Below are 27,346 nucleotides of genomic sequence, written 5' to 3'. Positions count from 1 at the left end.
CATTCCCAAGTCAAGGGTCGTATATACTGACCCAATAGCATATCTTGAAAACTAGAGCCAATCAACAATTTTAAGCATCATTTTCATTCTCAGTGACCCAGAATTAGTAAAGTTTGACTACATTTATTTCAGAAGCATTTGGGCTGTAGAGCAGTGTTATCCTATAACACTGGGAGTTACATGGAGACATCAACATCTCAAACTGACCCCTATTCTCTTTATCAAGTAATATGACAGTCCTCTTAGATCCTCCCCACTTCAATGGTGTCAGAGTTACTTCCAAGGATAACATGCCTCCTGTGTGATTGTAAAGTGAGCTCAAAAAGCCAGTTTAAGTGGAGCTGATTTCTGTTCCCTTTGCCTTTGCCGAGTCAGTGTCACAATCCCAAGAAGGTGTTAGCTCACTGGAGTTGTATGAAAACACATACCTGTCATTAAAATCTCTTTTCATATTGAAGTCTATCAATATACAAAGTTACAATTTCCTTCTTCTCTGTTACAAAACATAATTTGATTTTATTTAAAATGTATCTTTTATGAAATATGAAACAGGCAGTCTCACTACCAGCCCTGAGTACAACAGCAAGAGCCTACCAGGCAGGCCCCAGATCATGAGGAGCTAGGGCTAAAAGTGATCCTAAGAGCAGGTTGAAATGAGACCTTTAAAGTTTCACCTGGTTTAGTTCCCTACCCTACCTGGTAACCAGATTGATTTCTCCCACTCTCATTGTTCCGCCTCCCCCCCTCCACCATTTTAAGAGAGAACACCAGGGGCACTCTAACCTTCAAACAAAAGCAACAAATCCTTTGCATATTTTCTAATTGTCTATGCTTAATACCTCCCACCCTTGTTGGAGGTTCCTATAATATGCAAATGAAAGGTTTATGACAAGGCAAAGACTAGCTGAGCTGTGCAACACAAAGTGCAGTCCTTAGTCTTGTAGTAGAGGAACAACGTATGAATACCATAAGCATAGATCATGAAAAGATGTAAAACTGTACAGGTTGGGAATAGCTGTCACAACCTATTTGTTTACTATTATCTATATAAAGATACCAGCTAATACAAGACAGAATTCTCATACCCAATGCTACTGTAGCTAAAATGGATCAGACTTCTTAAGTGCTATTACACATTATTTCTCTGATGTCGTTGTGAATTCCCAGCCACTGTCTTCTGTTTTGTGTACAGATTACCCTTTTGTTACATACTGGGTTTAAGAGGAAACTCAAAACAGCTTCTCCATTTTACATGTCAGATATGAGTGTTTAGAATAAATTCCTTGCAGTTGTCAGATTTCAGAAATTCAAAGGGTGACTGAGATTATGTTGCCTTGAATGTTTTTCTGGTGCATCTGGTGAAAGACCAAACAGATGTTTTGTTTTTAATTACACCATGGGATTCTAAGCACAGCAGGCAAGGAGGTTCTAAATCTATAAATGAACGAAGTTCTACATCACATTGGTTTATACCCTGATGCATCTACCCTCCCTAGCTGTAGATTTCCATACTAGCAAATTCAGAAGTACTACATGGAAACAAAGACAGAAATAAATATTTAACATTTCATGGTAAATTATATTTACCCTGGTAACAACTGAAATCACATTACCAAAAAATTCACATGATGGGTGGAGGTAGGTGGACAATAATAAACACTGGAAGCAAATACTTTTCCTTCACTCATCACTACAGACATGAGAGCCTTTTTAATAGCAGAGGAAAAAACCTACAAATGTGAATACTCCCAGCACAATGACAGTCTACTTAATTCCAACACCAGCCTTCTCTGAAAATCATGAACAAGTTCATAAACAGAAGAGGATTCAAATGATTTACGTTATTAATTTTATGCGCCCTGCTGCTGTAGCAACATAGCAACACCATCCTGCAAAGTTCTGAGTGTCTCCTGCAAGGTACTGAGCAGCAGAGGGCTTGTACAATCTGCAGGTTAGATGCCTGAATTGAAATTTTATCTGCATACCTGCTATAAATCACATGAGCCATCCTTAAATAGTGGCAGCGGGAAAACTGCTGCTACTTTATAACTGCTGTCAGATGAATTTAGGAGACCAAATCTAAATTAACAATGAGAACAAAACAAAAGAAACAGATCCAAAACACAGAATAAAAGAAACACACAAAACACAATTAACTCAAATCAACCAACCCAGCAGGGAACTAAGTAAACATCCAGTCTTGCATCATCCACTCTAACCCATCAAACACTAACTCTGAGAGACCAGACATGGGAACAGGCAGTCTCACTACCAGCCCTGAGTACAACAGCAAGCGCCTACCAGGCAGGCCCCAGATCATGAGGAGCTAGGGCTAAAAGTGATCCTAAGAGCAGGTTTAAATGAGACCTTTAAAGTTTCACCTGGTTTAGCTCCCTACCCTACATGGTGACCAGATTGATTTCATAATTCATTAACTCATTCCTGATAGACAAGATGAGTGTCTGGCCAGCAACATGCCAGTTCACACATAAAATGACTGAACAGTTATTTAAATATACAACAGGGCTGTGATCTACTCCTTCCACCCTGTGCTTTAAAAATTATTTTCATGACTATTAGTAGAGAACACATGAAAGCCCCTTTCTAATTATTACTACGTGCTAAGGAAAACTCAGTTTAGAACCAGCATCAACCTCATAGCAAGGCTAGTGATTTTTCCTTTTTTGCATTTAACTGGTTTGCAAACACAGTGCCTCAGGTACTAGGTAGGGAAGGGTCTTGCCCAGGGCTCCAGAAGGTATCAGTGTCTTAGCCAGGTTTAGGACTGCTGTAATTTTACAGGGGCAAAGAAAAGATTAGTCTGGCATCTCAGGACATAAGGCTTGGTTGCAGAAGACCTGAGCATAGTGTTGTTGAGAAAACTGCAGCGCTACAAGCTTTGAACTAAGGGCCTGAGCCAATGCCCACTAAAGTCAATGTGAGTTCTTCCAGTAACTCAAACGTGCTTTGGATCGGGCTCAAAGTGCTAGAGACAAAACAAAAATCTGTCCAAGTATTATTCTACTTGAAAATGGGCCAAATTCATCCATGGAATAACTCTACTGAGGATAACGGGTGAATTACAGCAGGGATTATTCTGATCCAATCTAATCAACATATCAACTACCAAAAGTTGCCCTTTGGTAGCCCACTGGCCTATTATGCCGTAAAATGATTTGTTCAGCTATCTTTTGTTACATTTTTTTAAAGACGCAAACTATTGGCAGAAAATAACAGACCCTACAGAACTCAATAACCATTATTATCAAAGCAAATCCCAAGAACCATCATTATCAGTAATGACTTTCCCTGGCCTCCCAATCTTCTCCACTAAATAACAACAACAAAAAAATCTATTCAGTGCTCACGGAAGCTATAGTTTGCAAGCACTAGCCAGAGCCAGGGATAATGCAGGTAGGCTCTGGGCAAGCGTCGTCCTATCCAAAAGCTATGTCAGTGCTTTAAATCCTGATAAGTATCCCCTGTTATTTAAGACCTTAGCCTTTCCTAAGCAGAAGCGGACAGTGGCACAAAACTGGTTCTGTAACATGAAAAGGTGCATAAACTCCCCTGTGAACTAGGCGGGGACCATTAAGCTCATTGGTCACTAGTGGCCCGGGGAAAAGAGAACCCCAGGCTCAACCTTCAGAAGTGTTTGGGAAAATTTTGCAAACACACAATACTGTATTTTTAAAACTATAGAAGCGACCAAGAACTCCGATTTATTACCAAATAATCAGTCAGACATCACTGAAACCACTTCAGTGTTCTGAAAGGAGAGGAAAAATGATAATTAAGGGCTGAATTCCGAGCACCTTAAAAATTGCATTTTTTCTCACGCACCAACTCTCTTTGAAGTCAGTGGTCTCCTGCCTAAGAAAACACTAAATAAGGATCTCTGGATCTGTCCCCTGAGGTGTAATCAAATAAACCAGATACTTTGACAGTGCTGCAAAACGACAGCCCTCTTTCTTACAGGGACAAATATGCTGCGGTTGTCCAGGTGTAGATGAGGGCAGAATCTGCCTCATAGTTTTTAAACAAAAAAAAAAAAAAAGGGGGGGGGAGGGTTAAAAAAAGGTGGTAAGGAGGGATTTTGTTTTTTTTGTAATGAAAGACAGGATTTAGCACATCAGTGATTTTCACAATTACCTGGAATTCACTGCACACTAAATCTCTTTTAATAACTGTGGACTTCGAGATCATATGAGAAAGCTGGCTAGAATTGCAGGTTTCAGAAACAGCATTCTTCCATGCGCCACTTCTCTTCAAAAGAAATATTTACATAATATTACCATTTACTTGAGCAGAAAGGTCATATTAGAAAAACAGGGGGCTGATCGTGCTCCCATGAACGTTCATAAGAATGTTGCTACTGAACAGGTGCAGGATCGGGCTCCTTAAATTCTAAAATAACCTTCCTTCACAGTCTCACACGCACATAGAGTGGAATACTGATTACTGTTAACGTAAAAGAGTTTAGGAACATGGAAAAACCATCTGGCTCAATATGCTTGCCTCTTTTTTGGTTGATCTTACTAACACCTTTCTGATTTTATTACCAAATACCTCAATCTCCTCCACTCGTAACAATAATTATTATAATAATTATTTACCATTTGTATTACAACAGCACCCACAGGCTCCACGTAAGATTACGGTGCCATTATGCTAGATGCTATGCTAGTAAAAGAATCTGTCCTGAACAGATTGCAATTTAATTTAAAAGAGGATATGACAAGTGGTGTACCTCACAAACAAATGGACGGGATGAGAAAAAGGAGCGGAGTGATAGTGATAGGAAATGTGATTACAAAGACTAGCTATATGCACAGGTAGATGTTTCTGAGTCAATTATCCCTTCAGTTTACTTATAGTCTTTTCTTCCACCACCTGACTAGTGACTAATTCCAGGAGTTTATTATTTTTGTGTGAAATAAATCTGCCCAAATCCCTTACTTATTCTTAGTTTCTAATTTTCAAGTCATGTCTTTTGGTTTGTGAACTTTCTGTCCTATTAATATTTTTTCTAGAGATCCCTTTCTTAATTTAGAAAACCTCCATTGTCACCTCAAATACTGTAAATAATTCCTGAGTAAATGAAACATCGCTATAAGAAAAAGCTATTAATCCACAGAATAAGAAAGGCTTAGATGAATTTACCGCTTATAAGTAAATGATGCTGGAGTAATTACGTGCAGCATGTGAAAAGCCTCAAGAGCAATCTAAATGGGTTAATACTTTTTGTTTTGCCTTTTTAATGTTTAAGTGAATCTAAAGTACTACTGTGAGTCCAGCAAACTGAAATACTCTTGTTTATGGTAAGTGATACAGCACAGGCAGCGTTAATCTCAACCTAAAGGGACCAGCCCTTCGGAACAAGTATAATAGTTCACCTCCTTTGCCCACTCACTCCTTGCCCTGTCCCCAGAGACAGCCAACAAGGGGAGGAAATGGTGAGGGTGGTTTTTATAGGTGGACATCCCAGCATCACAGGAACCAACTCACTTCACAGAAGTGACTGAGCAGCCATCAGATGGTATCATTCAGTGTGCTAGATTCAAAACAATGACACGATGCACAGGAGAAAGACCCTGGGTTCCATCAGCAATCTCTTAAGCCAGCCAAGCCCTCCCAGATGTTTTAGAGCTGAAATAACCTAGTTTGGTATCACAAATAAAATAAATTGAAAAGCGTGACACAGACATGATATAACAGAAATAAAACGATAACCTGCTAAGAAGCAAAGGGAAAAAATGTGCCGATGTTTTAACGTCATGTATGCAAAAAAGGAGCAGAATAAAAAAGATTCAAAATTTAAAAATGAAGGCACAAATCCAAAGAGAACTGAGGACAAGAAGAGAGAAGGAGACCTGTAACAGTGGAGTGAATGCATGAAGGTCCAGCTTGATGGTACAAGACAGACTAGCTTAGGGGAAGAGGGCTGAGAGCAAAGCATTCCAAAACACTTATTACTACTCCTTTAGGAAGACTCAGCCCACCTCAGCATCTGCTGATGACCACAGTGTGAATGTAGGAGGATCTGGGGCTCTACCCATGTAGGGTGACCAGACAGCAAGTGTGAAAAATCAGGGCAGAGGGTAGGGGGTAATAGGCACCCATGTAAGAAAAAGCCCCAAATATCAGGATTGTCCCTATAAAATCAGGACATCTGATCACCCTATACATGTCCCCAGAATCTATGACTACTTCTCCTTGGGCTGCAGAACACAAGTAGGCACATTAGCTGAGTCCATCACTTAGCACCAAAGAGAGTGCAAGGAGAATATCTTGCCGTAACCTCAGGGTGAGAGAAGAGGCTCCCTGTGCAATCCATCCTACAGAACTTTGTGCAACACCAGGCAAGTTGTGAGCCTAGTTAGCTAATGATTGAACCTTGCTTTGGAAATGTAAAGTGATGTAAAAGTGCCAAGTGTGATCATTACAGAGGGACTTGCTCACTGAAGGGAACTGAGGGAAAGAACTTTGATACAACACTCCTGTGACTCTCTGCCATCACTCAGGCTATTGTCTAAGAAACTGGTATATAAATCACAGCCTCTGTCACAACAATGACTGTCCATTCATCTATTATCTGTTCATATCCCGAAGTAAATTAAAGGCAATTGTACACTGCAATCAATAGGCAGTAAGTTGTAACGGTAATAGAGAATCTCATCTAGATGATAAATAACCTTGGCAGGATTGAACTGTACCATATTAGCAGCGCCACACAGCAGCCTCATTCCTCTTCACTTAAACACAGTTAAATTAAAACCCAACACAAAGTGGAATATAAGTCCCATTAGTGTCATTCACGGTCAGATGCAATTTAAATAATTACACATACTATATGGTTCAGAGAAGTATTACCTGAAGTAATTACATTTTAAAAAACCCTGACCCAAGCCTGTATACCTTCATGCGACTATTCTTTATTCACGTGCCACGTGTGGTTATATTGTGAGCAAGGACAACACACGTTGAGTAAAAAGTCAGCAGGAGTGGGCCACCTGACTTCAAAGTCATGCCATCAACTGACAAAAGCTATGACAAGTAAAAATTTAAGGCCCTCATTCAGCTCCAATTACTTTCCACTGACCGGTGAAGGCTGCACCATGCTCCCAAAGAATACTCTGTACTTAACTCTCACCTCATTGGCACTATCCGTGCAAGTCAGACTCATGTTAATATTCCCTTGCTTTTCCCCATTTTTATCACATCCTTATTTTTTATTTAAAACATTTTGATATATGTAGTGCTCACGATAGCTGCTGTATTGCCCAAGAAAACAACGCTGTCTTTTTATCATCAAAACAGGTACAGCACAAGCAGAGACAAGTATGTGTCTTCTGCAAAATGCCGATCCAAAAAGATTACCTATCGGCTTGACCTTCCCATTTGAAACCTGTCAGTGAGTACTTGGACTGAGATCACCAACTCATTTTACACAGTGCATCAAACACTAAGTTAGATTTGATACTGGCCACTGAGATGTAAAAATTCAGCATTAGTCCCTCAGCCTTTCAGGCACCATTGGTTTATATCCCTAATTGTAGTGATAGCATCAGGTACTGAAATTTTTTGCCATGACTAACAATGCATTGAGGTGCCCATGGCTTCAATGTTGTTTTGATCTGCTTCAGGCAGAGTTGTTTACTTCCTACTTTGGGCTAGATTTAACGGATCTTGTGACAGGACCAGGGGGAACTACTCTCAGTGAATTCCTTCTTGTAAAATATATTAAAACTCCCTTCAGATTTCTTTTGATTGTTTAAAGAGGATACCCAGAGGATACAGAGTACTCTACCATGCAATCTTAAGTAATTGCACCTCTAACTACATTAAAAACACAGAGTTTAAATCTGAAGGAAGTATTATTATGAGAGCAAATTCACTTAGTTTAACTTCTTCCAGTGCTGTGATTAGTCTCGGGTTCTACTCAGAAAGAAGACTAGTGATCAGAGATTTTTTTTTTAAATCTGACATTCAATAGGGTTCTATACTAAAAATGCACTGACCTGAGTGCCAGCCTGTTAGTGCTCTGGAAACAGATACATAACTAATTTAAAAGTAAGTAATAAAAGAAGTATGGCTAGTTCTATCATCTTATGGTGTAGTGATTTTTAGAACAGCAATGCAGGTACAATGTCACCTAATGAGTCGCAAGAAGCAGTGCTATAATATTAGTCAGAGTAAAACAAAAACAAAACCACAAAGCTATTACTCCATGTAGGCAGCCAAATCAAATTGTGTACTGAGATTATGAGTTGTTATGACCTAGAATAAGCACTGAATGCAAACCATCACCTTTTAAAAAGCAAACCCCTTCCATATACTTTGTGCTCGATTATCTGAGTCCATTTCATAATTCAGATTGAACAGCTGTAGCCCTCTCTCCTAAGAGCTTGGTCTGGGCTTTTTAGAGGGAATCAGCACTTCACAAATGCAGGGAGAAAAATGTCCACTAACTTTTATAAGTAACTTATTGCTTAAATAGCCAGGGCACCTAGTATATTATATGTACCTGCGTGCTGTCTATGCCCCCTTTGGGACAGTCTGCTCGCTGCTGTCACAGTAATCTATATTCACTAGTGTTTAGTACTGGCTTCCGATGCACAAGGTAGTTTTGCTAGAGTGACTTTGCCGGGAAGATGCTGACAGGGCAGGGAGTCCTCGTCTGCAAGCGCCGGTGGGTACTTACCGCATTTCCCCAAAGGTCCCGGCATAGCCCTCCATCCAAGGGGTGAGTTCGCTCTTGATGCAACCGGAGGCAGCAGCATAGGGCATCCTGCCCACCATCCCTCCTGGGTACCACACGTCGGATGGGAAGTCGCTTACTTCTTGCCCCGGTGGCCCCTGGTTTCGCCCGCAGCCGAAAGGGCCAGCAGCTGCCTCTGCACATGGGCCGTAGAGCTGCCCCTCCTCTGCAAAAAACGAGTGCCAGGCTGGGGTCGAGGCAGGGCAATGGGGAGCCAGGCTGGCCATGTCCCCCCCGTACCTGCACTGGGCAGCCCAGGCGTTGCCGGGCCCGTAGTCCAGGGGGTTCTCCAGCTTGATGCGGGCGTGGGGGGCGAGCGCCAGCTGGAAGTTGTAGTAATCGCGACCCTGGAAAGCAGCGGGCTCCTCCAGGCCCGGGGAGCCCTTGTACAGGGACAGGCTGTGGGGCACGTCAATGGCCAGGACGTTCTCGCCTGGCCCGGGGCCGCTGCCCGCGGCCGAGTGCCCTTTAAAGGAGGCCGGGTTGGTGCCCGGCTCCTCCAGGAGCGCAGCCCCCGCTGGGTTCTTGCAGTCCCCGAGCTGGGCACCCGCTGCGCCCCGGGAGTGCCCGCCGGGCAGGGCGAACATGCAATCCTCCCGGGTCAGGAGCTCGCCGGGCGTCTCCAGCGCCTCCACCCCCAGGCCCATGGAGGCGGACACGGCTTTGCACAGCTCCTTGGCGCTGTCCCCCAGAAAGTCCTCCTTGGCCCCAGCCACCTCGGCGCGGCTGCCCCTTGCCTGGGCCTCCGGCTGCAGGAGCTGCAGGGTGCCCGCTTCGCCCAGGATATCCTTGAGGTCCCCGGAACAGCCCTGGAAAGCGGAGCTCATCAGGGACAGGGCCGAGGAGGGGGTGACAGCCGGGCCCCCGTCCTCAGGCTGCAGCCCCTTGGCCGTCCGGACGCACTGGCCCTGGGGATGCTCCTCTAGAGCCAGGTACGCGGGGGAGCCCGGCTGCTGCTGCCGGGGGCTCTGCTGCTGCAGGCGGGCACCGGGTTGGCACTGGGCGGAGGAGGAAGGTTGGGGGCTGGTGCCCGGCTCCTCTCTCGGCGGGCCGGCGCCCGGGCTCTGGAACACCTCGCGGACGCTCTGGAACAGGCTCTGAAACGCTCCCCGGAACGTCTTGCCCGCCGGCCGGGCATACACGCTGCCAAGTCCAACTTGCACCTCCATCCCCGGAGGGAGCCCGCGGGGCAGTCCGCCGGGAGCGCTGGGATCGCGTGCAAGCGGCGGGCGGAGAACGAGCCTTTTGCGGTCCTGTCCCCTCTCGTCCAGCTCACTGGCTCGGGTCTAACACGGGCTTTGGGCAGCGAATCCCATCCTTCCCTGCTCGCTGCAGGCACCACGCGCGAGCTGGGGGTGGGGAGGGAAACCCTGGCACTAGCAGGTGCCGCCGGGATAGGACCCTTCCGACTGCTGGAGCTGGTGGCAGCTGTTTACTCTTTTGATCTGTGACCTGGAGAGAGGCAGGAGAGTTGGGGGAGGGGGAGACCGGCCTTTGCAATAATTAATCCGGTAACTTTTAGCAGGGAGGAGCGCGGCGCCCTTTTACAAAACGCTGCTGCGGCTGCAGTTGACGTCTCTCCTCGCAGCCAAAGGGAGGGAACGCGGCCGAGCAAACAGGGTGACCCGAGGTTAAAGACAATAGCGACCAAGCACACACACACACACACACAGAGGCCACAGCCGCAGCTCCAGTCCCGAGCGCCCCTTGACCCCCTTCCCCCGAAGTCTGCGGGCGCCGCTTAGCGCTCAGCTGGATCAAAGGCTACAAATCGTCTCACGGCTGCAAAAATATTTACACGGCGTCTCAGCGAGGCGGCCGGGCTGCACCAGGATCGGCGGCGGGGCGGGGGGCAGCAAATTCGGAGAGGTTGTTAGCACCCCCGGGCTTCAAAGGGCCGCCGCAGAGCTAGGTCTCGGGTGAAGCAACAAGTGCTGGGGCAAAGGGAAAGCGCGTCCCCCGAGCAATCCCTTGCAGCGGGCTCCGCGCGCAGCAGATGGCTCCCGAGGCTCTTTGCTGCAACTTCGGCTGGTTTCTCTTCGCCTTGTAGCTGAGCTGCTGCTCCGCCCCGCCCCGCCGGGGCGCGCTGCTCCCGCAGAGCCTTTTCCCGGGGTTGTGGGAAGAGCTGTATGCTGTACCCGCGGAGTCCGAGCGATCAGCAGCGAGTCCTGCGCGCTGGACTGGTGCTGGGACTTTCGCTTACTCGAATCCGTCCCGTTGCGCTCTGTCTGGCTCCTCAGCCAACAGAGCCGGCGGGTGTGGAGAGGAATTGGCAGAGACCTCCGGGCTGAAGAGAAGCAGGAGGGGCGTCAATCAAAAAAGGCACGTAATAAAATCCCCCGAGGTATTTCACATAGATCACCCAGCGGTACTTTATCATGCTGGTGCGAACGTATGCCACGTACATATATATGCTGAGGCTCGCCTTTAGCAGGAGGACTCTTGCACTGTACACACACACACACACTAAAGTATACGTGCCTGCATTAGTTGTGCAATCATACACAGCCAAAGCACACACGTGCAAATACACTCAGTCATACACTCACACAACATAAATGCATGGCACATACTAAACCACATGCGCAATACCTATGAACAATCATATATGTGTGTGTGTGTGTGTTTGTGTGTGTGGGTGTGTGTGTGTGTGTAGAGAGAGAGAGAATAGGGCTGTGCAATTTAGAATAAATGGAGCGCGTATGCTGGGTACAAAGGTGCATGAAATTACAGTACATTTGTGCGTGTGTGCATCTCACACACAAATAGATACCTGTACAGAAGCACCTACATTTACATCGCCTCAGAGATTTGCGTCTACACTATATTGCCTCATCCAGCAGTAATCATGCCCAATTACATGTAAAACATAAATGCAGCTTCCACGCTTCCTAGCGTGTAGACAAATGCATTCTCCTGTCAGCAGTGTATCAGGAAATGTGTAAGAAGGAGAAGAGGCCTTATTTCCATGGCATGGGGAAGAACAACAAGCATGTAAATAAGGTATCAGAGGGGTAGCCCTGTTAGTCTGAAACTGTAATAAGCAACAGAGGTCCTGTGGCACCTTTAAGACTAACAGAAGTATTGGGAGCATAAGCTTTTGTGGGTAAGAACCTCACTTCTTCTCTTGCATCTGAAGAAGTGAGGTTCTTACCCACAAAGCTTATGCTCCCAATACTTCTGTTAGTCTTAAAGGTGCCACAGGACCCTCCGTTGCTCATGTAAATAGGGTGCAAGCTCCAGCCTGCAGCAAATCCTCATCCCCGTACATTTCGCATACCCACAGTGGATTAGCTCCTTTTCTCTGATCTGCGTGACCCCACCCCGTAAGGTAATATTTAGCTGAACTAGATGGAAAGCGGGGTGGGGTGGCGGAGGCATGTTCATGAAAATCCTCATTTTCGTTTTTCACTGAAGATTTGTTTTCACTGAAATTTTCCCACCAGCCGTAATAATTAAGTTGCTTTTCTACCCAGTGAATCTACACACGTTTCGATTTACAGCTAAGAAAGTTGAGTATCATACAGATATCGAGTAGCAAATGAGTTTGTTTTTATCCCTTCTTCACAGTCTTGCCATCATCCGAAAATGGAAGAGATACTTTGGTCCAGACAATAAGCATGTCTTTTAGTCTGTACATGACCCCCGCACTCCCACACACGCACACACAAAACATAACCACCATTTGTGTGGGCCCCACGAAGAACGAATGTTTGAGCCTCCGGTTTCAGGTCACGAGTAGCTGGTTTCCTTGTAAGCACCATGTCCGACGTTGTGCATCTCCCTGATGACATGATAATTGAAAGGTGTCCAGTGAAGCTACGCAAAAAGGGTCAATTTCAGCTCCTTCAGAGACACAGGGAGCGGAGTAACAAGTAACAATACATGCCAAATTGGGAGGGGGAAGAGAATCGGCCAGGGAAGAATCACGTTCAGATTTTTAAAAGCATATTTACAAGCAATAGAGGGTAACCATAAAATAGATACACATAAAAGTTGGCGATGTTTTTTCTGCGCCCTCAGTATCTCTCTAACCTATATGCAGGGACATGCTGGCCGCCGCTTCCCGTGGCCGAAAGCTGCCAGCGGCCGTGCCTGCGGGCGGTCAATGTCAACAAACTGTCTAGCGGCCGGCGGGCAGCAGGTTGCCCACCACTGGCTTTAATGCCCTGCTTTTATACACTTCGATCAGAAAATCGGCAGCTGTCCACGTGTCAGATTTCCCACTCAAAGGCCAGGTTCTGGGATCCATATGCGGATTCGATTCGGGCACCAGCGGCTGGCAGTCATCCCTGGTGAACAATCCCAGGGATGATACACAACACATTGATTTAAGGGAAGCATCAAACATAAATACTTGGGGAAGGGTGAGGAGGGAAATAATGTTGTGCCTCCTCTTGCTTTCATCGGGTGATGCAATAGGGCTGGGGCGGTGATTGCTCCTTGTTTTTATTGATTTTCTTTTCGTTCTGTCATTGTGCCCCTCCGGCCCCCCAATCCTTTCTACACTGATCACATCTGGACAACTCCCATTTTAGATCCGCACTTTCTCTAGCGTGGGCTGCCGCTGTCCCTTAAATATTGAATGTCTTCTCACCTATCTCATCAGTTCTCCGATGGATTTTGAAACTCAATCATTCTGCCCTCCAACTCCTGTTCGTCTCTGGCCAAAGTGCTGAGGGGTACGCAACTTGAAAGCTTCACTAGCTCCAAAGAGCAGCAGAGGGGAGACAGGCAATGGAAGCAGGAATACCGAAGAGGGGGGGGAAAAGTTTCTGAAAAGTTATAAAGCACCGTTAGGTTAAAAAAAGAAAAGCAAATCTAATTCCCTTCCCCATTAACATACTAGATGATCAACAACAGTGTCGTTTTTTTATGATGAAGTCTCGTGATAAATGGTATTTTTGAAGCTACAGTTGCTAGAATCACGTGGATATATGAGAAGCTCAGCTTTCATTACAAAACAAGTTTCTAGCCTTCATAGTTGCAGAGAAAACCTTGAAAAATGTGTCCCCAGTGAATCCTAAATGCTGAAAAGCAGAAGGCAAGAACCCCAAATTATTGTTTTTAACTTGATTTTAGCATCATTCTCATTAATTTCGGGGGCTTGACTCATGATTTATTGAGATTTGTGGTTGGCAGTGATGTGTTTGCAACAAAATGAGAAGCTTTAACTATTTTTAAGCAAACAAAACATGACAGTATTTATAGTAACGATATTTTAACCCTTTAAACGCCTATGATATACAAATCTAAATCGACATCGGCCTCAACTTCCCAAGGGTGTTGCTTTTGTTGTGTTTTGTTTTTAATGGAATTTTAATCGGCAGCAGCCATGCAAGCTTGTTACTTCCTTCTATCAATTATCGAGCTTCAGATTTAACAGCGAACTCTTTAAATTCTTGCAATTTAACAAAAGTCAATACTAGACTAGAAAGGAAATATTTAACTAAAATTGCTGCAGGGTCTGGAGATGAGTCTGCCTTTGAGAGGGATGTATAGTTGATGCTGGGATGATATCTAAGAACTGAACCTTTGTTTCTTGTTAATTGCTTTGTCATGGGAAATCTCTTCTATTTTATTCCCCTCTAGCTATCAAATAAACCCATCCTATGACTGGATCCTGAATCAATAAAGTCAATCGGTAATGCAGTATTTTGGTATTTGTTACAGTTGCTAAAGCTACGCTTTGTAACTAGTGGTGGTTTCTTCCAACCTCTAGAGGGAGCTCTAGAGAGCAAGTGTGTTCAACAGCTAAGAGGAACTGCAAATAGCAAGGGAAAGAGAGAGAGATCTGTCCCCAGGTATCAGCCAGTATGACCTGTTGCCCTGGATTTCAGGGGTGTATGTACCCCAGAATGTGATCAAACTAATTACAACCATATTATGTGCATTCAGCCACCATGAGTTAATAAAATAGGATAGGATAGGATAGGATTAATTTGAAAGCCGGCTTTTAGAGGCAAGGTCAAAACTAGCTGGCAGTTTCTGCTAATTAAAATCAAACAAGTCAACAACTAAAACTAAAAAAGTTAAGTAACCAAAATCCTTAAATGTAAGAGCCTTTAATATAAAAGTATTATTATTAAAATTGTTTAAAATGTTTGTTAATAAAGTTTATTAAAAATTTAAAAAGTAATAATTTAATAGGAGTCTCTCTAACCTATGTGTTTTGTAAAAGTTAGTTACAAAAACTCAGCGAATATAGTGTACTTTAAAGAAGTCCACTGAAGCCATCTTGTGAGACGTTTTTCCTGACACCTTTTCTCCCTGCGGGGTGAGCTACTGGTTAATTACTCAATATCGTTCCAAATTTTAGGTAATCATTTGGAATGTTCTAAACCTATTTCTTAGGTCTTTGTGTGCTTAAATCTAATCAACTTCAGTTTTGGATAAAACACGCTTACTTACATTAATCTTTCATCAGATAGAATTGCTGTGTGCCCATTGATTTATTCCCGATGATGCCCAAGGAGAAACAGTTAAATTACCCCTGCTGTGGGTTCTAAAAACCCTGAGTAACAGACCCAATCATTTCTAACTGCTATTTATTATTTTAAGTGATAGTGAGAAGAATGTAACAATTGCTCATTTCCAACAAGATCAAAGATGCACTGGCCTTTCATAACTACCTGCAGAATGGGGAAAGAGAGAGAAGCACAGAGATCTTCTTGTGTTCACTTGTAATAAAATTGTTAGGTGCACAGATACAGTGGTGATGGTTGCAGTAAATGTACATTGCTTTTGCCGATGCAGTTTTGCAAGCTCAGGATGGTTTCTTTGTTCCCTGAGTACTGCCATATGTAACTTGGAGAGATTCACTTTAAGACTAAACATGATTTAAACCAGTGATCAGGGAAACTACAACAGCACCCACTTCTAAAGAAACTTAGTGGATTACAGAGCCTGGTCTGGCCCACAGCATTTAGATTTTACACAATAATTTACCAGGTTAAATAGGTCTGGGTGTTGCTGCCTGTGACGAACTGGGAATGTTCTTAATGTTTTCTCTAAATACTGTGTGGGTGCCTCAGTTTCCCCAATGCATTTCTTAAGTATCTCAGTGGTGGGATAAGGGTGTGCGATTGTTTCAGAGCCCTAGATAGCAGGGGTGCACAAGGGACTGCACAGAGAATGGCCGACACCCGGTCTCCTGGCAACTGATAGCCTGGGCCCCTCCCCTGCAAAGGTGCCAACTGAAGGTGTTGGAGAACAAAGAGATCAGGTGGCCTCCTGGCCAGGGAAAGAGACAAGGGGAGAGGAGGGGCTGGAGAGTTTCAGTTTGGAGCTGGCTGGGAAAATGGAGGGGAGGCCAGACAGACCTCCTGACCTCCCTTGGCCCCCGAAGATGGATGTGACTGAGGGGGTCCTGTTGTCTGTACCTGCAAGACCTGTCTTGGACTATGTTCTTGTCATCTAAATAAACCTTCTGTTTTACTGGCTGGCTAAGAGTCATGGTGAATTGCAGGAAGCCGGTGGTGCAGGGCCTTGTCTCCCCCAACTCCGTGACATCCCCTAGCAACAGTTTGCATCCTTATTTATACTGATTGCAAATTATAGTGCTTTAGTGTCTACACAAAAATTATTTGGGACACCCTTTCTTGTCCTATCAAATAAGATTCATTACCCCCCTAGGTTAACTTTTTTTATATGATTTGTCCCTGGTAGAGTGTGATTTAGTAGAGGAATCTTAGCATCTAAATACTACAGGGCTAGATTCTGATACCCTTACTCACACTGAGTAGTACCTCACTCCACAAGCAATCCCATTTCTTCCAAGGGAACCTCTCATGATTGAGTGAGAGCAGGGGTATTAAAATCTGGCTGTCAGTGATGTGTGATATATAAATACCATAGGGAGATAGATATTAAAAAAAAACTATTTTGTCTGGGCTAAAGGATGATAGACAATACATTCCTGTTGGTTATTGGCTCTTGAATGCAAATGCCATAGAAAATTATCAGACGTCTTGCATTTGACAGTCTTACCACAGACAATAAATATTACTGCATACAATTGCAATGTCATTCCAATATTTCATTGAAATCCAACTGTTCTGGACAGATTTTGCCTGCCTATTTCATATTAAAGTACTACACTCACCCGTAAAAAAACCTTGTGTATATATTATAAGCTTTGTCACTGCGGTTAGCCCTTAAAATCTGCCTGCCTTTTCACATTTTAGATTTTATTCTGGGGATTCCAGTAACTGATGATTGCTGTAAATAAATAAAAAAGAACAAAATCAAAGTTTCCATATTCCCCTCACTTAGAACCTGAAACAGCAAATCATGTATGCATGTGCTTAACTTTAAGCAGGTGAATTGAAGTCAATTGCTTATATGCTTTACTGGGCTGGGGGCTTAGGATATGATGCAAAGCCCACTGAAATCAGTGGAAAGACTCCCATTGATCTCAGTAGGCTTTGAGTCTGGCTGGCCCTCACTGCACAAACAAGACAAATAGAGCATGAGAGGCATGCACTGATGTGGGTCTAAGCGCAGGTAGATAGACATGTGCTAGCTAGTGCTAGTGCACTAAAAACAGCAGCATGGCCACAGTGGCATGGGTTGGCAGCCTGAGTATGTACCCAAGTGGTTGGGCACGACAGCGCTCAGGTGGCTAGCTTGAGACGTGGCTCATGCCTCCACAGCTGTACAGCTATTTTTAGCATGCTAACTTGAGGAAAGCTAACACGTGTATCTACCCACACTAAGAAGCACACATATCCTAAGTGGGATGAGAAGTAAACCAGTGATTGTTGTTTTTGTTTTAAACTGAATCCTGCAGGAAGGGAGCTAAAGCATTCTCCCCTTAATAGTGTATTCACATACTGAAATCAAGGTGTACACACTCACTGACATTTACCAACTGAAATCAGTAGTCCGACTAAAAGGAATGGGGCCATTTGTCTGAGTAAAGCAATCAGAATTTGGCCCCAGATTCCTTTTTTTTTTTAAATACACTTCTGAAATTCTTAAGGTGAAACTTAAAAATATCAAGATTGGTTTATTGGTTTTTCATATTTCTGTGGAGATTTAAAGCTGGTATAAAGCATCGTATTGATAGCTATGGAGAACAAAGTCCTGTGTCTATCCAGAGAGCAGGTTTAGCACTGGCAGGCACAGCACAAGCTTTCCTTTATGCTCTCACCAATATATTTCAACCCTGTCCTATAGGGAACAGTTTCTACACATTGCAGGATAGTTCAGTCTTGCTGGACCATTGGCTATCTTAGCACAGAGGCCAAGGACTGAATGGCCCAGCTAGTCAAAAAGTGGGAAAATAATTCTGAGAAAGATTGTGCTGACATTATTTTTAAATCAAAGCTGATTTTTGAATAGTTTGAAATTTTGTGATTTTTTTTTTTGCAATTTTTCATCAAAACTTTTAATGTTTTGAGATTTTTCCAACCAGCCCTACTGCCATCAAGAATTTCCATCTGCGTTAGCTGCCATGGAGGTCACCTGAAGGAACTGGACTGGAGCTTCAAGCTCATTTCACAAGAATCCATAGGTTTATAAAGCTGACCAACTCTGGTCTCCTTTTCATGGATTTTTTTTACATCAATATTGCATCTTCTTTCTGTCATTCTGCAATAAAGGCCACCTTATTGTCAGAACCGCTACTCCCCTTCCTGCGCAGGGGTATGTGTGTGTGAGAGAGAGAGAAAAAGAGAGAGAGAGAGAGAGAGAATGAGCAGTCAGGGGCAGGAAGTGGGTGGGGCCATCACACTGTCAATCTGATTGGCTCATAGGGTACATCCATCCACAAAGCACAGGGGCAGAAAGCAGGAGGCAGACTGTGTCTCAGTTGGCTTCCTGGTCCGCTCCTGGGATGCAGTGCCCCATACATGGGACTTCTAGCAACATCACAATTTTCCCTTAACTGATCCATGGCCTATTTCAAAGCCCATTGATGTCAACAGAAATATTCCTGTTGATTTCCAGGCACACAGTATCAAACCCCAAATTCCTTACCTCTTATACAATTAAAGATTCAGTTTGATTAACAGGATTGCAGAGAAATTATCAAATGTTAAAATAGTCTCTAAATAGTCCAGGAAGGCATATCTCAAACATTTTAAATGTAACCCTTCTGCCCCTCTGAGTTGGCAGCAACAAGGGCCAGGTTCAGTATCTAGGGGTTCCGTTTCAATAACGCAATGCAAAACCGGCTCAAGCCCCCACCTAGTGACCTGGGACAATTACATACCACCCCCTGGGCGCCTCTAGGAGGCAATACTTCCCCTCTCGCAAGCACAGAGTCTGAGTGTAGCAAAAGCCTTTTAATAAAGGAGGGAAACAATGCGGCATTATGTTGGGAAAACACCACAAACAGGATTCATAACACAAACCATGAGCAAAAGACCCACCTCCAAGTAAGTTTGTCAGTGTCCTTTTCCCCTCAGGGTCTTAAGTCCAATCATCCCAAAGTCCAGCACCCAAAAGTCTCTGCCCCTGGTCAGTGCCGCCCCAGAGTTTTACCCCCTCTCCCCAGCCTGGGTGGAAATGGGGCGGGGCACACAGGGTACCTTACGTGGTCCGAGGCTGACTGTCCCGCCTCTCCGTGGAGTTCTGCTGCAGCCTTCACCACGAATGGCTCCGCTCTACCAGCCGCCCCCGCAAACTGCTCTGCTCTGCTTGCTGATCTGTGGTCCGCTCCAACCATCCCAGAAACTGCTCCAGCTGCCACCACAAACTGCTCAGCTCACTGTTCCGTAGGCTGCTCCAACCATCCCACAAACTGCTCCACGCTGCCAGCTGCTTAGCAATATATCTTCAGGCTCCCCCACTAGTTAACACCACACTCAGTGATCTCAGCTCAGCCATTTTAGCTCTTTCAGTGATTTCAGCTTGTAGTAGGGGAGCCCCAGTGCTGGTGCACTATTGGCCCAAAGTGAATTCAGCTCAGCAATCTCTAGCTAGACTCCTAATGGAAGCAAAATTAGCTCTGTTATTCAACAGTGGAAGAGGGGGGGCGGGGTAGTACAATTGGTGTTTCAGGTCCTCAATAGGCGGCCCATACCATCAGATACACATTCCTATCCCCAACCTCTCTCAATTCACTGGGTTTTGTAACCCATGCCCCTCGTCTAGCGAGTGCTACTTAGTTAATGGTGAGTCCCTCTGTCATACAACAGTTCCACTGGCCTTGATTCACAGAATCAGGGTAACAACACTTTATTCTTCCTGCCCCAATAACAGAGAAACTGGGGATCCCACACCAGCCAAAGTAACCACTTTCAGTTGCTGTTGTCCCACGCTAGGCGGGTGGGCGTGCCTATGCAAACAAGATCAGCCCCCAAAGTTCTTTTCCACCCTCGCCATAATTCACCACCAGATGTCAGGGTAGAGCTCTTCCTGACTCTGCTTACATAAAAGCCAAGTATTTTGAATAAAGTACACATTCTAGAGATAATGCAGAAAGTAATGACATTATAAAAATGGAAAGACATACTAAAGTATGTTTCAGATTTGCAATTCATCTTCCAACAATCTCAATTCATTAATTAAAATACAGTCAAACACACATATTCTTTGCTTTTCTATAGCAACCTTCCATGCAAAGATCTTAAAGATTTTTAAGTAAATTATTTAATTAAACCTTGCAACAGCTCTGTAAGGCAAGGAAGTATTATTATTCCAATTTTTCAGCTGGGAAAACTGAAGCACAGAGTGGTAATGTGACTCACTAAAGATCACATAGCAAAGCACTGGCAGAGATGGGATTAGAACCTACATCTCCTGACTCCAGTCTTGTGCTGTAAGTACAAGATTTTGCCATTTACTGCTATGTTAAGGTGGTAATGGTTGGAAAAATGAGCATATCAAAAATGTTGTCAGGATATTTCATATTTCTTTGTCCTCAGTCAATTCCATAGCCAGCTTGCTCAATATACAAAACAGAATTTTTCTAACTGATAGCATTGCCAGTTCAGAGAGGTGATGAAAATTAAACCACATTACCTCAACTTCATACACCATCCTCCACCATTACTGAGAATTGTGTCATAATACATGAGGCAAAGGGGAATTCAGCTTGCTCTTCCACAGCTGTACTTGCTTCCTGCTGCACTGAAAGTAGTAAATATTTGTTTCTTAGTTAAGTACATATGACTCAAAATACACAGAGAACTGTACCCAAAAAGCTAATTTTACTGTGCTCTTTTCATGACTGAACCCATGAAGTGTTTTGGAGCTTAAGAGGATGCTGGCAACTTGAATGTGATATTTTTTAAATCCCAGTTTCTGGTAGTTAGTGTTTAATTAGTGTTTCCTGATTGCACATATGTAAATCCTTTAAAAAAGAAGGGTCTTTTGGGATCCTTGATTGATGTTTATACCCAAGGACTCAATCCTGCTCCACTGATGTCTCTGGGAATTTTGCCATTGACTTCAGCATGACCAAGCCCCAAGGAAGAACTAAGTAACTGTCTATTGTTTTGATCCTGAACCACTGAAATCAATGGGCATTTTGCCATTGACTTCAGTGGCTATAGAATCAGATCATATGAAGCGGAAAGACCTGATCCAGCCATGCAAAGTGAATAGTCCCATTGTAATCTAGGAATGCCCATGTGCTTAAAGTTAAGCATATGCTTAAGTGCTTGGTTGGATCAGGGCCAAAATGACTATTTTCAAACTGATGTCAACTAGTGAAGAAACTGGAAAAAGAGAAAAATAGCTTTTTTTTTCCTGCTAACTTCTTTCAGTTCAGGACATCCTAAGTGTTACTTGTAACTAGAGTAGGTGATTTTCAGGTTGATCATTAACATTTCATTTAGGATTATCCATCTAGTAACTGACAATAAACTGGTGCTACTTCACTTTTTTAAAGAAATTCAGCACCATGTACTCTGTGAAATTACAAGTCGAAGTCCACTTGGAGCTTGACTTTTACCATTGTGCTGCAGACTGATTCTATGTGGAACTTCATAGGGATATAATCCCCAGCTGCCTGCTCCCAAAACAGGTCTCTGCCACTCATGCTGAAGAATCTCCACTAACTGCTCTTAGAATAGGGTTCATGATGCACAGTTTAGCCATTCTGATTCCATCCAGGAGAGGCCCATGGAACACACAACACACCAACCAGCTGATCTTAATATTATTCTCGTTGTATTACTTCCCCAGTGCAGTGTCTAATGGTGAAGTGCTTAGCTGCTTGTGATGCAGCTACAGAAGTGATGAAGAATTTCCTTTCCAATGTTCCATAATGTTCAGATTAACAAGCCTTTTACAGTGCAATAAAGAATCCCTCCTTAGATGCATGTAAATGATTCCCAGTTTTTAAACAGAATCTAGAGCACAGACATCTCACACCGTCTGGTGCAGATACAGCTTAACCAATCACAGGCATTTTTCTTTGTTTTAATGAGTCAGTTATTCCTAGGCTGCCTTGTGCTATACAGAAATAATGATTCCCTTAGATTTTGAAAAGTTGGACTATTTCTAGTGGTACTTGGACTTTTACCACTCCTGCCTTGTAAGAGCTGAGTGTGTTCCACCCATTTATGGGTGAAGTGGCTTTTAAAACTTACCTCTGTAGATGGATGTTGTAAAATGTTTTCATTTTTATCTATTTTAATTCTTTAAAGGTAGTCAACTTTTTCATGTTTTATTCTTTTATGTTGTTGTTGTTGTTGTTGCTCAGTATGTTGCTTTCTTCTGTTTTAGGATTATAGGCTATTTTATTTCCTCTCCTCTTCCATTCAGTTGCTATTCGCCTGCACATCCCCTTGCTGTCCCTCTCTCAAATATGCTCCTACCCTCCCCCAATGTTGTGTCTATGCAGGTAGTAGGAACTTAAAGGCTAAGGTCTGTGTATACTAGGGAATTTTAGTAAAAATACCCTCTCCTTCCCTTGCCTGGTGGTAGCACCAAGGGGGATGATCCCATCTGAGACTTTAGGTACATATTCAAGCCTCTAGCCTCCCATAACACGTGCCACCATGGCTACATTTCTTTTTTTAGCATGCTAGCAATCAGAGCTAGTGCAGGTATGTCTACTACCTTCTAACCTTACTGTAGACATATTCACTGTAGACAAGGCTTCTACCGTTTTTACTACCCTATATATTATACTAGCTCTGGAGATGGAGTCTAAGGTTTGAATGAGTAAACAATGGAAGAAGAGAAAGTTCCTGAATAGGTTTAATTGACCAGATAATAAAAATGCCAGGAGCCAGTGGAGCTCCAAGCCAATGGGGGCTGCGGGAAGGGTGGCCAGCATGTCCCTCGGCCCACGCCGCTTCCCGCAGCCCCCATTGGCCTGGAGCGGCAAACCGCGGCCGTGATCAGCCAAACCTGCGGATGCGGCAGGTAAACAAACTAGCCCGGCCCACAGGGGCTTTCCCTGAACAAGCAGCAGCCCTAGTTTGAGAACCACTGGTCTACATTAAGGCTTCCACCAATGCAGCTAGCAATTCAACTAAAGTGGTGGTAGCACTAGTGCAAATGTTTTGTTAAAAATTTCCTTGTGTAGAAGACACAGCCTTAGGGGGCCAGCCTAGTTATTTGTTTGCAGCCCTGTCACATCTGAAGCATTGGGTAGACTATGCCAATAGGTTCTTGATCACTATTCCACACTGTGTGGCTGAGGGTTCTTTCATCAGCTCCTCACAGGCCAAGTGAAGAGGCTACACAATCACTTCTTGCCCAGCTCCCCACTTATAGCCTGATCCAACACACACTGTCGTCAATGGGAGTCCTGCCATTGACTTCAATGAGCATTGATCAAATCCATGGAGTAGGGTGCTGGAACGGTTCTGCCTTATTCCTCAATGACCCACAAGAATTTTTTTCTGCACAAGCAGAGGGAATTGATTCAGGATCCTCTCACTATGCCTGACATTGGCAGAGCACTTTGACAGTGATTAGTTTGCTCCACACCAGAAGTGAGGGGAGAGCCATTGGCCACAGGGCCTTTGCCCACCACCCACAGACAGGGCAACTACCTGGTTGCCTAGCAATCAGGTGCAGGCTTTCAGCCGAGGTGGTGGTAGGGGAAGGCAGAACATTATTGTGTCTTTTAAACTCCTTTATTAGCACATTTTGAAACAAATATTCATCCTTTAGCCAAACACTAAATGTAGCAGCTGTGTTTGGTAAATTTTCCTGGAATAGTTACAACAGCTTGAAGTTCTCATTGTCTTCTTTTTCTTCCCCTTTAAATTTAATTTTGTCATCTCCACAGAGCTGTCAAAGTATTTTATTTCCTGTACAATTTAAGGCCAGATTTCCAAAAGAGCTCAGTTTAGGCATCTAAAATGAGATGAGCACTTTTGAAAACTTGGCCACTTCATTATCAGTGGGGGCTGTTGGAGGCTGAGCACTTTAGACAAACTGGCCCTTCACTCTTAATGAAACCCACGTTTCTGTCATTTACTGTGCTTGCTGCAGTCACATTTTCAGTGGAGTTTTGAATTATTTGCATGCTGGAGAAGTGGAATATGGAAACTGTCACTTTTAAGTCATCCGTTTAAATCTGGTCCAAGCCAGTAATAATGTCAGATACTTTTTACCATCTGATAGCTCTTCTGTGACCTGTGTAAAATAGGGTTTATATTATTTCAGTTTCTGGACAGCACAGTTGTCCATATAATAACTGTTGGCAGTAGCTGGCCTCATGGGGAGCAGTCTCAGCAGAGGAACCAAAGATGGAGGATGAAATACCAGCTCCCCTGAAGTCAATGGAAACTTTGCTATTGCTTCAGTGGGGACAGGATTCAACCTGAAGGATTGTGTCACATGGGGACCCACTTAGGTCTGGGGTGAAGCACATCAGAGGGGAGGAGAAAGGATTGCTGTGAGGAAGTTTGTATGCCTACTGCTTGTTGATATTCACTCAAAGGAGTAGCAGAGCTTCCTTTAAATTGTCTTTATTGATGTTGACAGCACTAGCCTCATTTTGGTTGGTTTCGCTCTCCTTCAATATGCCTCAGAGGACAGATTAAAATCTTGGTTCCGCAACTGTTTGGAGATGTTTCAACATTTTATAAAGGGAAATTCTGGATGAAAGGTACAGGCTTGTCAGATGCACAGAATGCAGTTTTTTATTTATCCACAGAACAGGTACACAATAGGTAATGCCAGGACATGCTTCTGTTACACCATCCTGCCAATGTGCTTCAATTTGGACCTGGATCAACCAGCTCTACAGGTGAGATTAGTTCATTCTCCATTGGCCATTCAATTTTTGTCTGCTCAGCTGAGGCTGCCCACAAGGGAGTCAGCTAGTGCCAGTTGTAATGAGAGCTTTTGTCATAAGAGGCTTTCCTACTTGGAATTGCACTGAGCCCCTGTGACTGAAAGCACCCCTGCAATCACACCTGACACACTATTGTAATAATCTTTGTACAAAATAAGCCTTGTGTGGTATCATTTGAAAACTAATAACTTGCTGGTCAATAATATCATTGTGAAATGTGTGTAGTAACAGTATGTGTAAAGTTATGAAATCCCACCATAGAATGATCTTAGCACATGTTCAAAATCAAAACAGCCCTGCCCAGTCAGAAGTATCCTGAACAAAGAAATGTGTGTTTACCTCAATGTACATATAAGTAGTAAGCAGGATCCTAAAAAGGCAGGGAGAGGAGATGGCAGGAGACAAAGCAAATTTACATCTCAGCAGACATAGGTGAGAAGAAAGAACCTGGAGCCTCCTTCACCACCCAACTTCATGTCATCTTCTTTACTGTTTGAATAAACTTTGCTTTGAGGGGTAACCCTCAGAAGAATCCACTTCAAAGGTTAACTGGACTATAAAAGAAAGGGACAGAAAACCCCAGGGGATCTCTCTCTCATACACACACACATCTAAGAAGACAAAGGACCCTGAGAATTTGGTCAGCCATGTTGCTGGGAACATGTGGTAAGGATTTTACCTTGAACCACGTCTAGCTTGTTAAGTTGTAACTACTAGAAAGTGTTCTATCTTTATTTATCTTGTACCCATTTCTGACTTTAATACCTGATATTTGAATTCAACTAAAGTCCTATCTTCTGCTGTTAATAAACTTCTTGTATTTTTAATCTGAACCAATCCAGTGCTGTGTTTAAACTAAACTGATTGGTAACTCCAGTTAAAGTAGCAAACAGTTGAATATTGACCCTTTTCAGGGGCAACAGACCTTTAATCTCTGCCCAGGAGAGGGCTGGACAGTGCAGAACACATGATTGTAGGAAAATCCAGGACAGGGGGTGTTTTGGGGTCACCATGCAAGTAATAACCAAGGCTGATGGAAGCCAGAGTTTGATTGGTGTGTTGCTGACAGGCTGCTGGGGTTAGAACTGCTGGACCAGGGCTGTAGCTAGACCCAGACACTGAGGGCGTGATCTGCATGCTGGCAGGCTGTTTGTGAGTTACCCAAGTTGGGAGCTACAACAGCAAAGCATTGTGAGGTACCTCAAAGTTGTGGGGCAGGTGGTGACACAACTTCTCACCACTCTGGACTGCAACTTGGAATGTGACAGACCCACCAAACTCATATCACATCAGCCACTAACCAGGCAACAGATAGTTGTGATTCTCGGTGACTGCCAACCTACGCAGGAATCATACCAGTGAATTAGAGGTGAAAGGCTCGACTCAGTTTACTTTGTAAATGTGTCTTCAGACTAGCTGGATATAAAAAGTCCTTTCTATCAGAAATCAAACACAGAGTACCATTGAAGCTGTAAATTCTTCTTCTTTACTAAAACGTAATATGGGGACAAAAATGTTATTCTGTCCTAATGGATTTACCAGTCACAAAAATCTGAGCTAATAAGGCCAATGCCCTGGAATACTGGCAGCAATATGCTGTTCATCAAAGCGCTAGGTCATTACTGCAGAATCCTGGAAGGGCTTTGAAGGGGGTGAATATATATATATACTTCTCTATACTGCAAAGTTTATCATTAAGCAACAGCAGGCCCAATGTATGCCTGGGAAACCTACCAAATACTATAATAATTTATTTCAGTTATATCTCTGAAGTGCCCATCAAAAGAAAAAATCCTGCCCAAACAATCTGCAATCCAAAAATCAATAGGCCATATAATCCAGAGTCAAGTTCAGTATTTTATTCGTTAGAAATAACTTTCCCATTCAGTTTTTGCACCCATATATTCAGTATCAAAGTCAACCAAATATGCAGAATCTCCAAACCAGTCTTCTACCTATTTTATACCGATGTTCTTGAAGCATGAATTCTATCTGTAACACCCCAATTACCCTTATTACCTATGTGCATGCCCTGACTCCCAAACCATAAATAATGGCTTTCATATAGAAAATGATGTAATCCTTTACAGAAGGTCACTCAGAAATTATAGTGAAAAAGAAGCAAACTCAACCCCATCTGCCTATTTCCCCGCTACCCCAGCTGTGTTTCCTTCTGATCCGAATGTGCCTGTGTGTGCACTGCTTGTATACTTGTTCTGAGGAACAACCCAGCCTGGAGCAATGAAGAAACACATGTGAGGAAAACCAAACCACTGCATTGCTAGGGGGAAAGAGAGATGAAAAGTCTTTAAAAGTCAAAACCTCCCTGGGATGAGAGGTGGGAATGAAGGTTATAAATCATAAAATGGGCA

The 27,346-nt window shown here is 43.6% G+C and overlaps 1 protein-coding gene across 1 annotated transcript in view; it reads right to left on the bottom strand.

Annotated features, from left to right (window-relative positions):
- AR (androgen receptor) overlaps nucleotides 1-11,106 on the bottom strand; it is a 119,482-nt gene extending 108,376 nt beyond the window's left edge. The window contains exon 1 of the mRNA XM_034781910.1: nucleotides 8,705-11,106. Coding sequence (XP_034637801.1) covers nucleotides 8,705-9,930 — 1,226 coding nt within the window. The 5' untranslated portion in view covers nucleotides 9,931-11,106. The remainder of the gene's footprint in view (nucleotides 1-8,704) is intronic.
- Between the last annotated feature and the right edge of the window lie 16,240 nt (nucleotides 11,107-27,346).

This window comes from Trachemys scripta, chromosome 9 (assembly GCF_013100865.1).
Source record: "Trachemys scripta elegans isolate TJP31775 chromosome 9, CAS_Tse_1.0, whole genome shotgun sequence".
In the NCBI taxonomy this organism is placed as follows: domain Eukaryota; kingdom Metazoa; phylum Chordata; order Testudines; family Emydidae; genus Trachemys; species Trachemys scripta.
Note: the sequence above shows the minus strand (reverse complement) of the source record. Positions and strands in the feature narration are given on the sequence as shown.